The sequence below is a fragment of the Macaca thibetana genome, chromosome 5, assembly GCF_024542745.1.
Source record: "Macaca thibetana thibetana isolate TM-01 chromosome 5, ASM2454274v1, whole genome shotgun sequence".
Classification (NCBI taxonomy): Eukaryota; Metazoa; Chordata; class Mammalia; order Primates; family Cercopithecidae; genus Macaca; species Macaca thibetana.
In genome coordinates, this window is record NC_065582.1 from 135,132,139 (window position 1) to 135,155,710 (window position 23,572).

Consider the following 23,572-nt stretch of genomic DNA (forward strand, 5'->3'; position numbering starts at 1 on the left):
AACTCCTAAATGTAATAACAAAAAATAAACAATCCAATTTTAAAATGAGCAAAGAACTTGGATAGATTTTTCTCCAAATAAGACATAGAAATGGCCAATAAGCACATAACATGGTGCTCAGCATTACTAATTATTAAGGAAATACAAGTCAAAACTACAGTAAGATACTATCTCACACCCATTAGGATGGCTACTATCAAAAACAACTGTTGGTAAGGATGTAGAGAAATTGGAATCTTTATGCACTGTTGATGGGAATATAAAATAGTACACTGTGGAAAACATATGACAGTTCCTCAAAAAAGTAAAAACAGAAGTACTATATGATCCAGCAATTCTACTTCTGGGTACATACTGTACTCAAAAGAATTAAAAGTAGGGTCTTGAAGAGATATTTGTAAACTCACATTCACAGCAGCGCTATCCACAACAGCCAAAAGGCGGAAACAACCCAAGTGTCCACAGACAGATGAATGCCTCATCAAAATGCAGTATATATATCCAACGGAATATTATTCAGCCCTAAAAAGGAAGGGTATTCTGATGTATATGCTACAACACCAATGGACCTTCAGGACATTATGCTAAGTAAAATATGCCCATCGCAAAAAGACAAATATTGTATGTTTATACTTATATGAAGTACTATAGTCAAAATTATGGAGACATTAGTAGAATAGTGACTTTCAGGGACTGGAGAGAGAAAAGACGAGGGGTTATTTTTAATCTCTTTAGAGATAAGATGTTGCTTTGTGGCCCAGCCTGGACAGCAGTGATGCGATAGCTTAGGCACTTGCGAGGCAGTAATTGCTGCCTTGACTTTCTGGGCTCAAGGGATCCTCCCATCTCAGCCTCCAAGTAGGTGGGCCTACAGGCACACATCACCACACCCAGCTAATTTTTAAATTTTTATAGAGATGGGGTCTCGCCATGTTGCCCAGACTGGTCTTGAACTCCTGGGCTCAAGCAACCCTCCCACCTTAGCCTCCCAAAGTGCTGAGATTATAGGCTTGTGCCAGCATGCCAGACTGGAATGGGGAGTTTTCGTTAAATGGATATAGAAATTCAGTTTCACAAGAAGAAAAGAGTTTTGGAGATGGATGGTGGTGATACCTACAGAACAATATGAATGTACTTCATATCACTGAACTGTATAATTTTAAAAGATGATAAATCCTTTATTACATATATTTTGCCACAATTTTTAAAAATTGAAAAAATAGCTGGGTACAGTGACTCACACCTGTAATCACAGCTACTTGGGAGGCTGAGATGGGAAGATCATTTAAGGCCAGGTTTTTAAGACCAGCCTGGGCAACATAGCAAGACTCTGTCTTTAAAAAAAGAAAGAAAGAAAGAGATATCCACTTTGCAAGGTTAAGTTATGAAAATCAATCAGGATCGCCCAGGTGCATGATGGCGATGGCTCACATCTGTAATCCCAGCAATTTGGGAGGCCAAGGTGAACAGATCACTTGAGCCAGGGAGCTCAAGACCAGCATGGGCAACATGGCAAAACCCCATCTCTACAAACACTGAAAAAATTATCCAGGCACAGTGGCATGTGCCTATAGTCCCAGCCCTGAGGTGGGAGGATCGTCTCAGCCTGAGAGGTGAAGCCATGATCGCACCACTGCACTCCAGCCTGGGTGACAGAGTGAGACCCTATCTCAAAAACAAAAAAATCAGGATCAAAATGATATAGAATCAAATACCAATTTAACCATTTCATATAGTTTAAAAAAAAAAAAGTCTATTCCTATACTTAATTTGTACTAAAGGAATATAGTACATGTAAAAAATAACATAAAACTGAATGACGATTTTCAAAATGGATAAACAGGAGTAAGGAAGACTTATCTAAGTGTGATTCAAAAACTAAAAATTCACACATGAAGAGACTAAATTTTGACTAATTTAATGTGAAATTTCTCCAAAGAAAAATATTATATAGAACAAGCCACGGAGAAAAATATTTGTAAACACATTAATAATAAAGAAGTAAGTTCCTTAACATACCACAGACATTTTTAAGACCACAAGGGAAAAAAGACAATTTAACAGGCATGGAGTTCACAGAAAATGAGTCCAGAAGACACGGATATGAATAGTTTTTTTTAAATACAAATTTATATGAGTTTATTTATTTATTTTGAAGACGGAATCTCGCTCTGTCTTCCAGGCTGGAGTTCAGGGGTGCAATCTCAGCTCACTGCAACCTTTGCCTCCCCAGTTCAGGCGACTCTCCCACTTCAGCCTCCCAAGTAGTAGGACATACAGGCGCACACCACCATGCTTGGCTAGTTTTTGTATTTTTAACAAAGACAGATTTCACCATGTGGCAAGGCTGGTATATGAGATTTTTTAATCAGTTAAATTGGCAAAGACTGAAAATGACTAATTAACAGGAGAGCATAAAAACAGACCACACCCAACACTATCAACTGACCTCTAACAAAGCACCAGAAGCAATTTAATGAAGAAAGGATAGTCTTTTCAATAAACAGTGCTGATATAACAGAAGGTCCACATGCAAAAAAGGAATCTAGACACAGACTTTACACTTTAAACATAAAGTACAAAACTATACAAACAACTCCTAGAAGATAACATTTGATAACCTTGAGTTTAGCTCTGTCTTTTTAGATACATTACGAAAAGCACAATCCATGAAAGAAAAAACTGGTAAGTCAAACTTCATTAAAATTAAAAACTGCTCTGCAAAAACCACTATTAATATGATTCAAGAACATGATTTTTAAAAAATACACTGTTAAAAGAATGAACAGGTCGGGTATGGTGGCTCACGCCTGTAATCCTAGCACTTAAAGAGGCCGAGGGAGGTGGATCACTCGAGGTCAGGACCAGCCTAGCCAATACGTTGAAACCCCATCTCTACTAAAAATACAAAAATTATCCGGGCTTGGTGGCATCCACTTGTAATTCCAGCTGCTTGGGAGGCTGAGGCAGGAGAATCGCTTGAACCTGGGAGGTGGAGGTTGCAGTGAGTCAAGATTGCGTCACTGCACTCCAGCCTGGGCGACAGAGCGAGACTCCATCTCAAAAACATAAATAAATAAAATAAAATAAAGAACAGACAAGCCATAGATTGAGAGAAAATATCTGCAAAACACATGGTAAAAGGCAACAAGATAAAGGAGATCATAAAACTAAGAGAAATACCAATCATTTCCAAACTTACAAAGACAGACATAGAACTGGATCTCAATTCAAACATAGTGAAAAAAATATGATGACTGGGGAAATGTGAACACTAACTAGGTATTTAAGAACATTAAAGGGGCTGGGCATGGTGGCTCATGCCTGTAATCTCAGCACTTTGGGAGGCCAAGGTGGGAGGAAAGCTTGAACTCAGGAGTTCGAGACCAGCCTAGGCAACACAGCAAGACCCTCATCTCATTTAAAAAAAAAAAAATTAAAAGACTGTGGGTAAGTTTTTTTCCCAAAAGTGTCCCTATCTTTTCTATACATAAAGACACATCTACAGATGAAATGACATGATTAACTTAAAAATAAGAAGCAGGGTGACAAAAAACAGGCAAGTTGGTAATTCCAAAGTTGGATGAAAGGTACATGGGAGTTAACTGCTATTTGAACCTTTTAATATATTTGAATTTTTTTGAGATAGAGTCTTGCTCTGTCACCCAGGCTGGAGTGCAGTGGCATAATCTCAGCTCACTGCAACCTCCACCTCCCGAGTTCAAGCGATTCTCCTGCCTTAGCCTCCCAAGTAGCACCTGCTACCACACCCAGCTAATTTTTTTAGTATTTTTAGTAGAAATGGGATTTTACCATGTTGGCCAGGCTAGTCTCGAACTCCTGACCTCAGGAGATCCACCTGCCTCGGCCTCCCAAAGTGCTGGGATTACAGGTGTGAGCCACCGTGCCCAGCCTACATTTTAAATTTCTATAGTAAGAGTGTTTTTTTTATTTTTTGAGACTTAGTCTTGCCTGGTCAACATGTTGAAACCCCATCTCAACTTTAAAAAAAAAAAAAAGTGTTTTTTAAAATATGGCAATAATGGCTGGCCATGAAGGCTCATGTCTGTAATCCCAGCACTTTGGAAGTCCAAGGCAGACAAATCATTTGAGCCCAGGAGTTCAACGCCAACCTGGGGCAACATGGTAAAACCCTGTCTCTACAAAAAATACAAAAAATTAGCTGGGCGTGGGGTTGTGCTCCTGCAGCCCCAACTACCTGGGAGGCTGAGGTGGGAGAATCACCTGAGCCTGGGAAGTCAAGGCTGCAGTGAGCTGTGATCGCACCACTGCACTCCTGCCGGGGTGACAGAGTAAGACCATTTCATTTAAATAACAATTTTTAAAAAGTTAACAGGACCCCACAGGTATTTAATCAACATAATATATAAATGCATAAAACGAAACCAATATATATAACACAGTAAAAAGAAGAATTTCTCATTCATTTATTCTTTCTGCCTCTTTTTTCTTTGGTAGGTGCGGGGGGAGTCTTTCTTCTCTTTCTTAAAAAAACATAGATACAGGGTCTCACTATGTTGCCCAGGCTGGTCTCAAACTCCTGAGCTCAAGTGATTCTCCCACTTCAGCCTCCCAAAAAGTGCTGAGATTACAGGTGTGAGCCACCGTGCCCAGCCATTTCTCCTTCTTTATCCTGGCTAATGGGTACTGGTATAAAGACCTATATATAAGACAAAAATTTGGGTAACACAATCAATAGAACCTACGACTTGTAGTCACCTCAATTCTACAATTCTTACTAATCTTACAATAATTGGTCAATATATTAGGAAAATAGATCCCATTCTTTTCAAATTGTATTCATTACCACCACAATTCGATTACGTAACAGCTTTACAGCTAAAAGCAAAAGCAATCAACATCTGAAACCATTTCTCCAAATCTGTTCTCATTTTCAACTTGGCAATACTGTCACTGGTCACATCACTTCCTGCTGGGATATTTGCAAAACACACTGAAAGTAAGCTTTATGATTCCAGTCTCTACCTGCCCACCACACAATTTCTGACAGACACTGATTCATAAAGCTTGAATCCACCACACAGACATTGCCTAACTAATATTTTGCAAACTTTACTTTCATGTTTTTATTAAATCTCGTCTCAGAAACATCCCAAGAGTCTCCATTTAATGACAAAATTAAGCCTAAATTTTCTTCGTTTTGAAGATTAGCCCTAATCTGACCCTATGTTTATTTTCTCTCCATTCCCTCCAAAGCATTTCCAATTCATATTTCCAATCAGAGTAGTGATCTTCCTGTCCCATGTGTACACACCTGTTTCAGCTCCAGTCCTTCACTCTTGTGGCTGACATCCATTCTAAACCATACCCACAGAAAACCTTAGCTTAGGATGCCCTCTCTAACCATCCCAACTGGAGCTGAATCCCCTTATGTAGGATCTCATGACATAATGTATCTTTTCTTGGTTTTGTAAGTTTATATGTTTGTGTAATTATTTGATTCATTTCTGTCATACTCCCTTCCCAACCCCCACAGACTTTAGGTTCTGTGTATCTATTTTTTTCTTTCTACTGTTTCCCCAAAAAGAGCACAGAAAATGCCCCTACTACATAGTAAGCACTCAATAAACACTTGTTGAATGGTGAAAGAAGGAATACCAGGACTTCTCTCTTCCTCTTTCCTCTGCACTTTTATATCACCTAGTCTATACTACACAACTTAGCACCTATTTCATCACTGTTTTACTTGCATTCAATTTTGTCTGCTGAACGACTGCAAGCTGTTCAACCTAAGCACAGGGCACACAGAGACCTCAATAAATACTTGATAGCCACTGATAATTACGAAATGGAACAGTGTCTCTTTGTAACAGGAAGTCTTCATCATTGTTCAGACTCCCAGTTCACTGTGCAACTAATGCCAATTTACCTGTGTTTACGTAGCATTATTAAGTATATATACAGATGACTATTCCACAGACTGCTTGCTGTTAACCAAAATCCATATTCTCTTCTGCTTCCTAGGCTTAACAGCCAGATTGTATTTCTTAGTCTCCCTTAAAAGCTTCTGGTTCACAAAAGCTTCCTGTATGTGCCTTTTCCATGTCTTTTCCCCTTCCAGCTCACTGGAATGGTGATAACCATCAGGGAGACTGGAAATAACACTTATCCAACTGTAATCTCCAGCCTACTGTAAATACTAGCATTTAAAAATAAAACTGCTACATTACTTTTTAAAGTGCAGTCAACAGAATCAAATCAACATAGTGATTTGATGCCCACCATTATTTACTAGGTTTTTAATTTTTTAAATTTATTTTTTATTTTTTAAATTTTATTATTATTTTTTTTTTGAGACAGAGTCTTGCTCTGGCTCCACTGCCCACGCTGGAAGGCAGTGGCACAATCTCGGTTTACTGCAACCTCCGCCTCCTGGGTTCAAGTGATTCTCCTGACTCAGCCTCCCAAGTAGCTGGGATAACAAGCATGTGCCACTATGCCTGGCTAATTTTGTATTTTTAGTAGAGACAGGGTTTCACCATGTTGGTCAAGCTGGTCATGAACTCCCGACCTCGGGTGATCCTCCTGCCTCAGCCTCCCAAAGTACTGGGATTGCAGGCGTGAGCCACTGTGCCCAGCCTATTTACTATGTTTTTAAAAATAAACCATTCTCTAACAGTTGGAAATTTATATTTTTCCTTTTCTGTGAACTTGTATTTGAATTCCATTTCATCTAAAAATTTTATCTTAATGTAACATTCTTATGCTTGAAATTCTTTTATCATACTTCCCTGAAACAAAAAAAAGTACATAAATTGAAAATTTTTTAAAATCAAAACATTGCTTTAGAGCTGATGGTGGTGGCTCATGTCTGTAATCCCAGCAACTCAGGAGGTTGAGGTGGGATACTAGAGGCCAAGAATTTGAGACCAGCCTGGGCAACATCACAAGACCGAGATTCCAAAAAAATTTTTTTCAAAATTAGCTGGGTGTGGTGGTGCACACCTGTAGTCCTAGCTATTCAGGAGGCTGAGGCAAGAGGATTGCTTCAACCCAGGAGTCTAAGGCTATAATTAGCTATGATCACACCACTGCACTGCCTGGGTGACAAAGCAAGACCCAATCTTGGAAAAAAAAAAAAAAACCCAAAACCAAAAAACAAAATGTTGCTCAAAGTTATTTCATCTGATGGAGTTAACAATACAATTACTGTATGCAATTAACCAAAGCAATGCAAATAACAATTTGTACAAATATATTACATTAAAAATGTTATTGAAATGCATCTCTTACTAGATAGATAGGACTCATTTTTTAAAAATTACTTCTTGTGTCCATAGATATTACATGTAACTAGAGTAAGACAGAGCTGAATAACAATTATATTCCTATTTTTCATCATTATAAACATTGAAAAACATTGTTCTCACAGATAAGTATGTATGAACAGGATTTTTATTATAATAATATATTAACATTTTTAATTCCTTGAGTCCTATACCAAAAATTACATTATGTTCTACCATCAAAAATTATTTTTAAGAAGTTGAAAAAAATTATTTTTAATTATGTGAGAACTCACTTAAGTCCTCTTTCAACTTGGTAAAAGATAAAGATTGAAACCTATCTGAGCTATAATAATCTGCAGTCATTCATTTTCTCAATTTCTAGGAAATTTATCAAAAAATCTTTTTTATCAAAACATATCAAATGATAGGTGCCTTTTTTATCCTGATACATTCAGAAATGGTTAGGAAAAATGTTTTTTAATTGTTCACTACCTGGGTGAAATCACTTTCTTTTTTTTTTGAGACAGTCTTGCTGTGTCACCCAGACTGGAGTGCAATGGCATGATCACAGCTCACTGTAACCTCAAACTGCTGGGATCAAGCCATCCCCCTGCCTCAGACTCACGAGTAGCTAGGACACTACAGGCACACACCAGCACACTTGGCTAATTTTTAAATTTTTTGTAGAGTTGGGATCTCACTATGTTGCTTAAGATGATCTCGGCCTCTCACAATCCTACCACCTCAGCCTCCCAAAGCATTGGGACTACAGGTATAAGCCACTGCACCTGGATTGTCCTTTTTTTTTTTTTTTTGAGACAAGGTTTCACTCCATCACCCAGGTTGGAGTGAAGTGAGACAACTGTGGCTCAATAGAGCCTCAACCTCCTGGGCTCAAGCCATCCTCCTGCTTCAGCCTCCCGAGTAGCTAGGACTACAGCCCCACACCACCACGCCTAAGTTTTTATTTTTGTACAGGGGTGGGGTCTCATCATGTTCCCCAGGCTGGTGTCAAACTCCTGGTGCCCAATCTGTGTCTTAATAAAGTTTTGGTTTACACAGATGTATACATTTTATCTGAATTCATCCCATGGTACCTTTAAGATTAGTGTATTTCAGTATAAGTAAATTTTACCAGCCAGATGTGGTGGTGTGGGTAATCCCAGCTCACACATGTAATCCCAGCACTTTGGGGAGGCCGAGGCAGGTGGATCGCTTGAGCCCAGGATTTAAAGACCAGCCTGGGCAACATGGTAAAAACCCATCTCTACAAAAAATAGAAATATTAGCTGGGTGTGAGGCATGCGCGTGTATTCCCAGCTACTCAGGAGGCCGAGGCAGAAGGATCACTTCAGACCAGGAGGTCAAGGTCGCAGAGAGCCACGATCACGCCACTGCATTCCAGCCTGGGTGACACAATGCAATCCTGTTTCAAATAAAATTTTTTAAAAGTTTTCTTTTGAACCTAAAAAAAAAAAAAATCCCTTTAAACAAATAGTAAAGTCTAGTTGATATGCTTGATGGGTTATTTGGAGAGAAGTATATTAAATACGTGCAACTTACTTTGAAGTGCATTTTAACAAAAGATGATTAATAGATGAAGTATGGATAGACACATGATAATGCAACTATAGCCAAATGTTACAGAAGCTTCAAAGAATTCTACTCAAGCTATAAGACCTAGAATAGGAGGAGTTCAAGAAGATATACTGGTCACAGAAATCAGAAAAGTAAAAAACTTTTACTTAACCGTCTGCACACAGCTTATGCCCTGAAATTCTTCACATGGTAGTCAAGTACATTCTTCATTCAAAATGGCTATGTGACGTTTCATTACTTACCACAGGCCGGACAAAACAGGAAAGATTTGTTGCAAAAATAAAGGCTGAAAAAAAAGAGTGCTCCCCTGGGTAGGAGAGCAAAACTAGTATGAAGCATATGTAAGGATGTCCAGTAAAATTTGCATAGACTCTCAAAAGTAAAAAGAAGGATTTTCTAAAGATGCATTTCTCTTCACCATAAAAACATTAAGAAGGCCAGGCGTGGTGGCTCACGCTTGTAATCCCAGCACTGTGAGAGGCCGAAGCAGGTGGATCACCTGAGTTCAGGAGTTCAAGACCAGTCTGGTCAACATGGTGAAACCCCATCTCTACCAAAAATACAAAAAAATTAGCCAGGCTTTAGTGGTGCATGCCTGTAGTCCCAGCTCCTTGGGAGGCTGAGGCAGGAGAATCACCTGAACCCCAGAGGCGGAGGTTGCAGTGAGCCAAGATCATGCCACTGCACTCCAGCCTGGGTGACAGAATGAGACTCTGTCTCAAAAAAAAAAAAAAAAAAAAAAAAAAAAAAAAAAAAAAAAATTTATTCATCAACATTACATGAAGTGTGACCAGGCCTTACATTTTAGGAATATTTACCCACCATAAATGGTGGGTAGAGTTTTTTATTTTTTAAATTAATTTATTAATAAAAGTTATTTTTATTAATAATTAGCCATAAATAATTATTAATGGGAAAGAAAGAGTTCTCTAGGAACCTAACCCTTATTTCTTTTTTTGGATATGGAGTCTTGCTATGTTACCCAGGCTGGCCTTTAACTCCCGGACTCAAGCAATCTTCCCACCCCGGCCTTCCACGTAGCTGGAACTACATGTGTGTGCCATTACATCTGGCTTAACTCTCATTTATTTGACCCAATCCCACAGAACCAAAGCAGAACTTTATATTCCCTTGAATTTCGGCTCTAAAAGTTCAACTTTTTCTAATCAGTTTTGGTATAAATCACTGACCTGGATTCACTCTTTGCACTAAGTCACCTACTTTTAATAGAATATGGTTTCTCTACCATAGTGGTATAAACTTTAAAAAATTTATTTTTAAACTTAAAGTCCAGATGGACATTCTAGTAATAAAATGAGAGCCAGACTCAGAGATGATCCAGATGTTACAACCATGATATAAGGACTTTATGATTAATTAATTAAGCTAGTAGAAAAGAGGGACAACAGATAATGAATATAAAAGGAATTTCAGCAGAGAGATGAGAACTCTAAGAGTCAAATGGTAACTTGACAGATGAGTAGGTGGTGTAAATAAAAAAAGGGCCAAATGAAAATGCTAAAAATAAAAAAAAAACCACCAGAAGTGAAGAAGTCTTTAATAAGCATATTTGTAGACTCCACACAACTAAGAAAATAATCAATAAATTTAAAGATATGTCAATCAAAATTATCTTAATTGAAACACAAAGAAAAAAAAACTAGGGAGAAAAACAGAATTGAGCATCCAAGAGCTATGGAACTCTATTAAATAGTCTAACATTTTTGAAACTGAAGTCCTAAAATGAGAAGATCAGTTTAAGAACTATTTGAAGAAAAATGGCCCAAGTTTTCTGAAAGTAAAGACATCAAATCATAATTCCAAGAAGACTTCAAATCAGAATATATATTTAAAAAAGAAATGAGCAACAACAAAACACACAACACACATTTAGACACACAATAGTCCAACCGCAGAAATCCAAATATAAAGAGAAAATCTTGAAAACAGGAAAAAAAAGACATTGTATACATAGAAAAAGGTATTAAAAATTACAGTATAATTCTTGCCAGAAACAATGCAACCCAGAAGGCAATAAATGACATCTTTAAAGTACTAGCAGAAAAACTATCAATTCCTTACCCAATTAAAATGTCTTTAAAAAATAATGTCAAGATACAAATTTTTCGGGCCAGGCGCCGTGGCTCAAGCCTGTAATCCCAGCACTTTGGGAGGCCGAGAAGGGTGGATCACGAGGTCAGGAGATCGAGACCATCCTGGCTAATACGGTGAAACTCTGTCTCTACTAAAAAATACAAAAAACTAGCCGGGTGAGGTGGTGGGCGCCTGTAGTCCCAGCTACTCGGGAGGCTGAGGCAGGAGAATGGCGTAAACCCAGGAGGCAGAGCTTGCAGTGAGCTGAGATCCGGCCACTGCACTCCAGCCTGGGTGACAGAGCGAGACTCCGTCTCAAAAAAAAAAAAAAGATACAAATTTTTCAAACAAGCAAAAGCTGAGAGAATCTATTGTCAGTAGTCTTTCATTAAAAGAAATATTTTTAAAAGTTCTTTAGAGATGAATTCGACACCAGTCTGAGATTTGGACCTACCCAAAGCAAGGAAGTATATAGGATATGGTTAAAATAAAAGCAAATAAAGGACTTGTTTTTCTTATTTTCAGTTGCTTCATGAGGTAATTTTGCCTAAAGCTAAAACACTAAAATGGGTTATGGAATTTATAACAGGTAAAAATAAAATGTTTAACAACAATAGCATACAGAACAGGAGGGAGAAATTGGAAACACTCTATTGTAAGGTTCTTACTCTACATTAAGTAATATAAATTGGAAAGTAGACTGTGATAAATCAAAATGTATATTTGACTGTACAGCAACCACTAAAAAAAAACTCTTTGTACTTATAACAAGCCAATCATGGAAATAAAATAGAATCATGAAAAACTTCAATTAACCAAAAAAGGGCAGGAAAACAGTTAAAGAACATAAAGATGAGACAAACAGAAAACTAGTAAGGTGGAAGATTTAAATTCAATCATATCAACAATTACATTAAATATAAAGGGTTTAAAATATTTTATATTGACCATGTATCCAATCACTGTGCTAAATTTATAATTTATGTACTAATTCTAAGAGTTCAATAGTAAATTTCTTAATTTTATATGTATATAATAATGTAATATGTGAATTGACTTTTTTTAACTTTCTTTTGAACCTCTATACACTTTTCCTTCCTTCCTTCCTTCCTTCCTTCCTTGCTTCCTTCCTTCCTTCCTCCCTTCCTCTTCCTTCCTTCCCTCCCTCCCTCCCTCACTCCACCTCCCCTCCCTCCGCTCCCCTTCCCTCCCTTCCTCTTTTCTTTTTTTTGAGACAGAGTCTTGCTCTGTCGCCAGGCTGAAATGCAGTGGCACAATCTCGGCTCACTGCAACCTCTGCCTCCCAGGTTCAAGCAATTCTCATGCCTCAGCCTCCCAAGTAGCTGGGACTACAGGCACGTGCCACCACGCCTGGGTAATTTTTGTATTTTTAATAGAGACAGGGTTTCACCATGTTAGCCACACTGGCCTCAAACTCCTGACCTCAAATGATCCTCCCACCTTGGCCTCCCAAAGTGTTGGGATTACAGGTGTGAGCCACCACGCCCACCACCCACTTATTCTTTTTTCTTGCCTTACTGCATTAACTCAGACCTGCAGTAGAATTAAACAAGTATTGAAAGTGGGAATCCCTGATCAACACTGCACCATTACATAAAGTTTGATATATTTTTCTCCCTTTTCAAATTATCAAAGTGTCCTTCTATTTTTGTGGGTTCAAGTATTTCAATCAAAATGGAGGTTGGATATTATCAGGATTCTTCTGCATGTATTAAGACTGTCATAAAATTCTTTTTCTATTATTGTAAATTAGATGGATAGATTTTTGGCTATTAAGCTACTTTGTTAAGGATGAGCTTGCTGTTAAGTGAATAAGAAAAAAATTTAACCCAGATGATTAAAAAGCTTTATTGCTCAAAAAAAAAAAGAAAAAAATTTAAAAGGCCGGTGCAGTGGCTCATGCCTATAATCCTAGCACTTTCGGAGGCTGAGTTGGGTGGATCACTTGAGGCCAGCCTAGTCAACATGGCGAAACTACATGTCTACTAAAAATATATCAATTAGCCAGGCATGATGGCATAGCTACTCAGGAAGCTGAGGCAGGAGAATCGCCTGAACCCGGGAGGCAGAGGTAGGAGTGAGCCAAGATCGTGCCACTGCACTCCAGCGTGGGCAATAGAGTGAGACTCCGTCTTCAAGAAAAAATAATGTTTTTTTTAAAGAAAAATTTTGAAGAAAGCTACCTTGTATTTCTGAGATAAACTGAAAAGGGCCATGTAAAAAATGATACTGAAAGTCTAAGAATAAGATTACAAAAGTCACATTAAAGTCACGTTAAAGTAAAAGATAACAGCATTGTCTAACCAAGAATAAAGTAAACCAAGCAGAATCACATTTTTATTAGTTTAATGCTTAGTTGTATATCTAATAAATATTGAAGAAAACTGAGGATTACTTTAGAAAATAAATATAATGGAAGAAATCTGTCCTGCAATAGGAGACAACTACAATATAAATTGAGAAAACACTAGCCATGCTTGATTTCCCAAAAACAAACCTAGTAACATTAGATTTAAAGCTGGAGGAGGGGGTGAAAACGTTCTGCAATTGTAAAGAGAATAATCACGGGAAATACCTAGGCTTCCAGGCCCAGAGGTATAAGAGCTGAAGGAGAAAGAGTCATCACTTAATAGGTCTGCAGGAGAAGCAGTGTCCTCAGGGAGACCCAGGTATCCATTAGAGCAAGGAGATAAAAGGAACATTCAATGAAAAGGTTGTGAATTTCGGGAATTATTATTTTGATTATGAACTCCCGAGAAGGCACAGTGGAAGGATTTCAAGAGAGGCATGGGTGGAAACGGGGTCAGAAGACAGCAAGAGCCTTAAGGAGATTAGATTCAGGAGATGAAAGGTGATCTAAGAGTCGGGGGGTTGAGGGTACCCAGTATCAACAAAGATAAATAATGAGAGGAGTCTCAACTGACTCAAGGCAGATAGCGGTCAGAATGTTGAGTGCTGGTGGGTAGGGAAGGGTGAGTGGTTCAGCTTTCCTTTTGGCCTCTATCAGTAGAAACAAGGAGATCTCCAGCAAATCCTCACTTTTTAGTCATTTTCGTAATTGACTTTTCTCTGACATTTGAAATTGGGGTCTAATATCCTTTTTGAAATCATCCTCCCTTCACGTTTTGTTTAGTTTCTACTACTACCTCCCTTATCATTTACTCTCTCCCATTGGCTCCTTTTCTTCTACTAACACTTAATATTTTATGGTTCAGTCCTGCTTTTCTTTTCTCTCTACATACAATCTGATGCTCCCCAGATGATTTCATCTATATCCATAGTTTCAGTCACTGCCTACATTCAGTTTCACAATGGACATCTTCATCTAGATAATCCGTGGGTACTTCAATGACAAAAAAAAAAAAAAAAAAAAAAAAGTTCTAAAAACATCTCTCTGCCCAAGCCTATAGTCCTGCTATATTTTAGTATGAGATAGGATGGGATACTTTCTACTATCTCAGAATCTGGCTGAAGTGAGGCCGCAAAGCTAAACGAAAAATGACAAACTCCCCCACACTCTAAAAAGGACATCCATGCCAGACTTACCAAAAGATGGTATCCCTATTATCCACCTCCTATTTAAAAAAAAAAAAAAAAAAGATAGAAGAAAATTTGCAAACATGGAGAATGCCAGGGCTTTACATCTCAGTGAGGGGAAAGGAAAAAAAAAAACCTCTGAGACAGACTAGGTGACAACTGCAAGGAGAAACTGATATCTGAATCTTTGGGGTTTTTTGGTTTTGTTTGTTTACATTTTGAGACAGAGTCTCATTCTGTCACCCAGGCTGGAGTGCAGTGGCACAATCTCAGCTCGCTGCAACCTCTGCCTCCCCAGTTCAAGCAATTCTCCTGCCTCAGCCTCCCAAGTAGCTAGGATGTGCTACCACACCCAGCTAGTTTTTGTATTTTTAGTAGAGACAGGGTTTCACCATGTTAGCCAGGCTGGTCTCGAACTCCTGATCTCAGGTGATCTGCCCACCTCAACCTACCAAAGTGCTGGGATTACAGCCATGAGTCACTAGACCCAGCCCTGACATCTGAATCTTTTTTGGCTATCAACTTATTAAGATAAAGAAACTCAGCTGTTACACCTGTAATCCCAGCACTGGGAGGCCAAGGCGGGCGGATCATGAGGTCAGGAGATTGAGACCCTCCTGGATGACATGGCGAAAACCCGTCTCTATTAAAAATAGAAAAATGAGCTGGGTGTGGTGGCACATGCCTGTAATCCCAGCTACTCAGGAGGCGGAGGTTGCAGTGAGCAGAGATGGCGCCACTGCACTCCAGCCTGGTGACAGAGCAAGACTCCATCTCAAAGAAAAAAAAGAAAAGAAAAAAAGAAACTGAGCTGTATCTTGTTTTAAACACCAGAACTAAATGCAGCGAGAGTTCCTGGGATAACCTGACAGATAGCCTCAAGAGTTTATTCAGAGAATATGTGAACACAGAAACTGGTCCCAGCCTGGAAAATTCTGCAAGAAAGAAGATGGCTGCAGCTGTCACAATGGTAGGGCAAAGATTTAGAGGACAGCAGTTGGGCAAGCTGCACTTTTACCACTGGGTTGTAGAGGTTTCCCACTGGCCACGCAGATGCTGCACAAGGGCTAAGACATCTTGATGGAACCCTGCCAAAGCCATGTACCTTGTGGAGTAAAGGCACTCAGGAGTGCCAGGCGTAGACTATAGGAATCAAGAGCTAAAGGGAGGCTGCAAAAGGCAGCTGGAGGGTACACCGTACCCCTGACAGGGAACTTGGCAATGTGGACATAGCCCACAGGAGGGTTCCAAAAAACCATCCTAAGTGAACATCTCCGTAAGTCTACATTTGGACACCTGTTACACAGAAGGCACCAGAAGCTGGAGTACAATAGTCTCAGTCAAACAAAACCTTGTCCTTTCTCCTCTAATCTTCCTTCTGATCAGAAGACAAAATCAGAAAAGGAGAGGAGGTTGAAGAGTGAAGAAACAGATCATGCGCCTCTTCTCCACCGCAGATCCCTGAGCCATGGTTAGATCTCACCTGAGAGGTAAATAAGCTTTCAACTGGATGTAAGCTTTTGACTGTGCATTTCACACCTGTGAATTTTAATCGCCAGAACAAGCTTGTTTTTGTTTTTCTGTTTTTTTTTTTTTTTTTTTTTTTTTTTTTTTTTTTTTTTTTCTGGAGACGGAGTTTTGCTTTTGTTGCCCAGGCTGGAGAGCAATGGCACGATCTCGGCTCACTGCAACCTCCACCTCCCGGGTTCAAGCATTTCTCCTGCCTCAGCCTCCCAAGTAGCTGGGATTACAGGCATGCGCCACCATGCCCAGCTAATTTTGTATTTTTAGTAGAGATGGGGTTTCTCCATGTTGGTCAGGCTGGTCTCGAAATAAAACAAGCTTGTTCTTACAGTTAAGTGTAAAATCTTGCCAAGAGGCAAGAAAGGAAGATCCAATATGGCAGGTCTAAAGTCAAGGATGGGAAAACAATAAAGCCAGTTCCTATTCATATGTCATCAGGTATAAACTATATACCAGTCAAATTAGTCCACAGGGCTACCATCTACCCCATTATTCAAGTCGGAAATACAGGAGTCATCCTAGATTCTCCCCCTAAGATACTGAACCTCTTTCAACACATCTCTTTCTCCTGCCCCTGAGCTACTAGTGTAGTTCAAACATGAAGCACTGTAATAATCTCTTGGTGATTCTCTACCCTGGCCTACACTTTTAAAAGATTAAATTTAACACACAGGCCCCAGCCTAGAGATTCTGACTTAAATGGGGTCAGGTAGGGGCCTGCCATTAGTTTCCTCAAGAGGTCCTCAGTACTAACTGCAGCCAAGGTTGAGAATCACTAACCTAACTGATCTCTCCCACAATACAGGCTTACCTTCCCCCAAACTATCTCTCATAATGCCACAAGAGTCGTATTTTCAAAAACGCAAATTTCGTATTATTTATAGCAGTGGTTCCCAATCTAGGCTACCCAGTAGAATCACTTAGAGAGCTTTGTAAAATCCTGGTACCAGGTCAAGTCTAGAGAAATGAAAACAGAATCTCTGGGGATGAGAACCAGGCATCAATATTTATTAAACCTCTCCAGGTGATCCCAATAAGCAGATAAGGGTGAGAATCACTGTCCTAGAAGCAATGAGAAGTCACAGAAGTCCAAACTCCCCTGAAGACAATGAAAACGTCCCATCTAACCTTAGCACCCTCGGCTCTCACGCTGCAAAAATCAGTGAGGCTCCCTGAAAGGCCACACTTTTACACCTTTATGTAAAGTATCACCTCAATCCTGAAAGCCCCTTCTGCTCATCCAGAGCTAAGTCCAACCCACCTTTAAGGTTAACACCTTTCAAGAATAAGCTCCTTTGTATAAAGCTTCCCTGCCAAACGCACAGCAGTCATTAATCCACCTGTGACCACTGTAATTCTGTAGGATAATTTTTAATGTAACTACCTTATTGAACTCCTTGAAATGAAAAACCTCATCCATGTTTTATCCCCAGTGCCTATCACTATGCATGGCACAGTTACCCTCAAATTTCTGCCAAATTCATTCGATTTAGGGCAACCTTATGAAGGAAGAATTTGACCTTAATAAACTATATGAGATATCATATTTGTACATTATATTCAAGGTTCATTAAAGAAACCAACACCCAGACTTTTAAAAAATGTAAGGCAAATGTTTAATGTTTGTTCTATTTATGAACAGTAACAAATCAAAGAAAGCAGGTGCAAAGGGCAGTATGTTTCCAGAGTCACAAGCGTGAAACCTGACAGAATAATAATGTTTGGCTTTCTATCTGAATAATATGTCCTTTAAAACATATCTTTTTCAAAATGTTATGCTGGTATAATAACAACTGTATGTTTTAGGAAAGTGAGTTAGATGACTTACTTTACCTGACAACAAAATGAGAAAGCATTTGAATGCTTCCAATAAAATGTACTCAAGTTTAAACAACACTGATAATATGGCTACCAGCATCTGATGGCAATTTCTAGTACTCTGGGTCCTGTTACCAAGCAGAAGTTCAGATCTCCATTTTTTTAAAGTTACATTCAATATTTTATATTTATATTGTTAAGTCTATATGTACCTTCCACAAATACAGTAATTTTGCTAAAATATTAACTAAAGAAGAACTAAACACCTACATTATCGACTTTATTCAAAAGATTTTGTTGTACCCACATTCATATGGGCTATGGAAATCATATTCACATGCAAAATGATTACTATGTGTTTAAAGTAAGTTTTTTAATCTGTCAGACATCCTTGATTACTAAATTAATCCAGTCTTCACTGAATGCCTATTACTTGCTTGGGAATGTATTAAAACTGAAGTATCTGAAGTGACTAGTAAGAAAATAAAGGCATCAACCACAATATTTGGTATTTGTGGCTAATTGATTTTTTACCTTATTTGGCGATTTCAAAGGTGAGATGGCTATTTTATTTGGTGTCTGTGTTGTAGAATTTAAAGTTGATCCAATAACACCACTTTCAGATATTGTTATGGTCTTTGATGGAGTTCCGGGAGTAGACTGTGAAAGAACCCTACCTGCAAATGAGAGGCAGCACATCAGTTTGACTTTTTTCAATAATAGTATAAAAATTTATGTGATGATGCTCTACACTCACAAGGACTGCAGAATGTATGTTCGTCATTTCATGTTCAACACTTAATGAGCCACTAATGAACTGTGGTAACCCTAGGCAGAACTAAACAAAACACTACTTCTTAGCAATACTTAATATTAGCCTACATTAAACTCTACAAAAACAGTTTAACTCATGTGTTCATCAATACTCTTGCTATATCCATCAGAGAGAAAGCTCAGGGCAACTAAGCAACGTGCCCTGTGTAACACAGCTCCTGAAAGTCAGGACATGAACCCAAGTCTTAAAACTTCCATCTCTGTATTCTACTATCTATAGCTGTCTTCCCATTTGAACTTAAGCCATGGAGGTACAACTGATATCCACACTTATAAAACAGATAGTTACTGGATTAATTTAAACACTGACAGATTTAATACTATCTGATTTTAGACAGCCAAACAGGATTAAAAAAATGTTTTTTCTATCCACCCCAGCCAGATTCCATACTGCGTTCCCTTCTGGATAGGACCCTTCAGAAACAATGAAAAACTCTAGTGTCTGGATGCTTGGGGAACTGAAAATCATATTATATTGAGTTGAAATATCAGGAATTTTTATCCTAGGCAAGAAGAGACTACAGACATAACAGATCTTCAAATTCTTGAAGACTGTGTGATAGCCATTATTCCCATTCACCAAGTATTCCAGCTTTCTCCCATTCTGGGCACATGGTAGAACTGCACTTGCACTTCCTACCACTCCCACCCCATCTTGTAGTTAGAGTCATGACACTACTCCTGGCAGATGAGTTATGAGTAGAAGTGATGTGTGTCATTCTTGGGTCATAACATTTATTACTGCCTATGCAAGACCTTCCAAAGTTTATTTTCTTCCACCATCTGAGATGGCAGCTCCTCGGTTAGCCTGTGTCCCTGAGTGACTATGAAGAGAAGATACTTTTTGAACCCACAATGGTCATATAGATAATCATGAAGTATGAATTTTTAAAAAAACAGGTTTTTTACCCTTCAGAGATTTGGAGATTATTTTGGCAGAAAAACCAAGATTATCCTAACTAATCCAGGCTGTCAGGTTAAAGGCTTAGAACCAATCTGTATCACATCAAATGCAGAGAAACAGAAAATACTTCAGCTCAGCACTAAGAAATAACTTCTAACAAAAATTTCCAATTGAAATGACTATTTCCACACAAGTGAGTTTCTAGTCACTAAAGGTATCCCAAGCAGATGCTGGATAATCAAATACACTGGCTAAAGAAGAAAGTCAAGCATCTAAGAAGTAGAGAAGATTGATAACTAAATTATCTCTAGAATCTGCTCTAACCTTTAGATACTATGATGAAACTCATAGATCCAGCTATAGAGATGAAGGAGAGAGCATGACAGTGAGGGAGAAAGGGTAAGAGAGAAAGAAAGGACTTTCACTTTAGACAAAAATAAAGAACTAATGCTTAGCAGCTTCTGGGCCATTTTTCCTGATAACAATGCCAAAATATGCCTTTTTTTTTTTTTTCCCTGAGACAAGGGTCTCGCTCAGTTACCCAGGCTAGAAAGCAGTGGTGTGATCATAGCTCACTGCAGCCTCGATCTTCTGGGCTCAAATGATCCTCCCACCTCAGCCTTCTGAGTAGCTGGGGCCACAGGCACATGCCACCATTCTCAGCTATTTAAAAATTTTTTTTAGACATGGAGTTTTGTCATGTTGCCTAGGCTGGCACAGTTTCTTTTTTAAAAAGTGAATCAAGTTTTTTCCCCATCTATGAATTTTTTAAGTATTTTTAATACAATTTTCAAAATTTCTTTGTAGTATATAGATTAATTTTAATGACATTCTGCCAGGTTTTTAAAAAACCTGAATACATCATAACTACATAAAGTCAATTCTAAATAAACCAAATGAATCTACATCAAATGTTTAGAGAGCTGCTCTAAAGTATCGAGCCTGTCTAAAGTAATATGTTTGTCTATTCTGGTTTCCAAAGCTAATACTTGTGGGATAAGTGTGAAGCCCCAACAACCATTATGTTAAGAAAAGAAATTACCAGTAAAGACACAGTTTCATAAAATATTCAATATTTATAGCCACTGCTATAATTTCATATTTGTTAGGAATTACGCATCTTTCAGATAATATTCATAAAGAGCCGGGGATAGTGGCTCACATCTGTAATCCCAGCACTTTGGGAGGCCGAGGCAGGTGGATCACGAGGTCAGGAATTCGAGACCAGCCTGGCCAACATGGTGAAACCCCATCTCTACTAAAACTACAAAAATTAGCCGGGCGTGGTGGCATGTGTCTGTAATCCCAGTTACTTGGGAGGCAGAGATTGCGGTGAGCTGAGATTGCGCCATTGCACTCCAGCCTGGGCAACAAGAGGAAGAATCCCTCTTAAAAAAAAAAAAAAAAAAAAAAAATTCATATAGAAAATCCTCAATTCCTGAGGATAACTGATATCAGAAAAAGGCAACTTAATATTAATTCACTTAAAACAGGAACAAAAACTTCAATATAAATTACAAAACTAAAAGTAATAAAACTTTTACTTTCTTTTTGTGGCCTATATTTTTTAAAAATTCCGTTTATAATTGCAACTATATTAACTCTTAGGATGAATAAAGAAAAACATCAGCTGTTGAGTTTCAGGGAGAGAGATTGCTTCTGAAAATCTGGACGACAGCAAAAGGATAAATTATGTTGATAATGATAAATGGGAACGACATACTCATAAAGCAGGTCATTTCTACCAAAATATTTCTAGATTTCATCAATGTTCCCAAGAACCTTGATATCCTTTGAAATTCAAGTTACTCTTTTTGAGGGTCCACTTGGCTTTTATCCTGATGGCATTTCTGATGATCTAATCTAACCTCCAAATCCCTATTTATCCTTAGTTCCACAGATTCAAGCAAGCATGCAAGTTACATAATTTCACCTTGAAATCAATTTCTGTTGTCAGGTATTCTCCAAGAATCAAAAGAGACACACTCCTTAAAGCCACAGACTGGATAGGCTGGGGCAGGAAGCTAGAATATTTGAGTAAGGCCAAATTCTATAAGAGATTAATTTCACATTGTGATGAAGCTTGCTCCCATGAAGCAACCTTCTACCATGAGAGCTGCGATAATGGGAACCTCTATTATCTCATGGAACTACCTCAAGTCTTGTCAGGTGGTTGGTATCTACATTTTACTAAACTAAGATGAACAAAATAATGTATTTACCTAAGATCACAGAGAAAATCAATAGAAGACCCATGACTAAAAACCCAAGTTTCCCAATAGCTCCTACTGTATCACTATAGTACCTCCATGATATACATATTCATGCAACAATACGCATTCACAGAACTACATCAAAGTGCCAAAAATAGGGGCCGGGCACAGTGGCTCACGCCTGTAATCCCAGCACTTCAGGAGGCCAAAGCGGGTGGATCACGAGGACAGGAGATCAAGACCATCTTGGTTAACACAGTGAAACCCTGTCTCTATTAAAAATACAAAAAATTAGCTGGGCGTGGTGGCAGGCGCCTGTAGTCCCAGCTACTCAGGAGGCTGAGGCAAGAGAATGGCGTGAACCCTCGAGGCGGAGCTTGCAGTGGGCCGAAATCGCACTCAGCCTGGGCAACAGAGCAAAACTCCATCTCAAAAAAAAAAAAAAAAAAAAGTGTCAAAAATTGTGCTAGGTTCTGGGGAGGTGGAGACAGAGGAGAAAGTGAAAGAGCGAGAGAAACAAGATAAAAGAACCATCAATACAGTACATACATAACTACAATGGAACATGATTCTGCCTTAAAAAGAAAATTCTGATATATACTACAACACAAATGCACCTTAAGGACATTATGCTAAGTGAAATAAGCCAATCAAAAAAAAAAGGGCAATGGATGGGCATGGTGGCTCACACCTGTAATCCCAGCACTTTGGGAGGCTGAGGTGGGCAGATCACCTGAGGTAAGGAGTTTGAGAACAGCCTGGCCAACATGGTGAAACACCATCTCTACTAAAAATACAAAAATTGGCCAGGCGTGATGGCACACATCTGTAATCCCAGCTACTTGGGAGGCTGAAGCAAGAGAATCACTTGAACCCAGGAGACAGAGGTTGCAGTGAGCCAAGATCGTACCACTGCATTCCAACCTGGGCAACAGACTGAGACTCCATCTTAAATCCCAGCTACTTGGGAGGCTGAGGCAGGAGGATCATTTGAACCCGGGAAGGCACAGGTTGCAGTGAGCCAAGATCATGCCACTGCACTCCAGCCTGAGTGACAGAGTGACAGACTGTCTCGGAAAAAAAAACCATGGAGAGATAAAAGTGGGATGCTAGTTGCCAGATGCTGGACTGGGGAAGAAAGAATAAGGAGTTTTTGCTTAATGGGTAGAAGATTTCAGTTTTGCAAAAAGAAAAAGTTTTAGAGATGGGATGGTGGTGATGGTTGTATAACAATGTGAATGTGCCTAATGCCAATGAACTATACACTTAAAACAGTTAAGATGAGGCTGGGTGCAATGGCTCACATCTGTAATCCCAGCACTTTGGAAGGCTGAGGCGGGTGGATCACTTGAGGTCATAAGTTCAAGACCAGCCTGATCAACATGGTGAAACCCCTTCTCTACTAAAAATACAAAAATTAGCCAGATGTGGTGGAGCATGCCTGTAGTCTCAGCAATTCAGGAAGCTGAGGCAGGAAAATCACTTGACCCTGGGAGGTAGAGGCTGCAGTGAGTTAAGATCATGTCACTGCATTCCAGCCTGGGTGACAGAGTGAAACTCCATCTCAAAAAAAAAAAAAAAGTTAAGATGGTAAATTTTATGTTATGTATATCTTACCACAATTTTTTAAAAATAAGTTTTTTTTTTGTTTTTTGTTTTTTTTTTTTGAGACGGAGTCTAGCTCTGTCACCCAGGCTGGAGTGCAGTGGCCGGATCTCAGCTCACTGCAAGCTCCGCCTCCCGGGTTCATGCCATTC

The 23,572-nt window shown here is 38.9% G+C and overlaps 3 protein-coding genes across 9 annotated transcripts in view; 2 read left to right on the forward strand and 1 right to left on the reverse strand.

The window, feature by feature from the left end:
• The window catches only part of MRPS18C (mitochondrial ribosomal protein S18C), an 856,900-nt gene that overhangs the window by 310,051 nt on the left and 523,277 nt on the right, over nt 1-23,572 (forward strand). The gene's annotated exons all lie outside the window — the stretch shown is intronic.
• The window catches only part of COPS4 (COP9 signalosome subunit 4), a 160,207-nt gene that overhangs the window by 40,080 nt on the left and 96,555 nt on the right, over nt 1-23,572 (forward strand). The gene's annotated exons all lie outside the window — the stretch shown is intronic.
• The window catches only part of LIN54 (lin-54 DREAM MuvB core complex component), an 88,551-nt gene that overhangs the window by 30,398 nt on the left and 34,581 nt on the right, over nt 1-23,572 (reverse strand). For 4 of the 5 annotated variants that reach the window (XM_050790136.1, XM_050790134.1, XM_050790132.1 and 1 more), the window contains exon 4: nt 18,399-18,541. The exons of the other annotated variant lie outside the window; for it this stretch is intronic. In XM_050790136.1, coding sequence (XP_050646093.1) covers nt 18,399-18,541 — 143 coding nt within the window. The remainder of the gene's footprint in view (nt 1-18,398; nt 18,542-23,572) is intronic. 5 annotated transcript variants of the gene reach the window in all.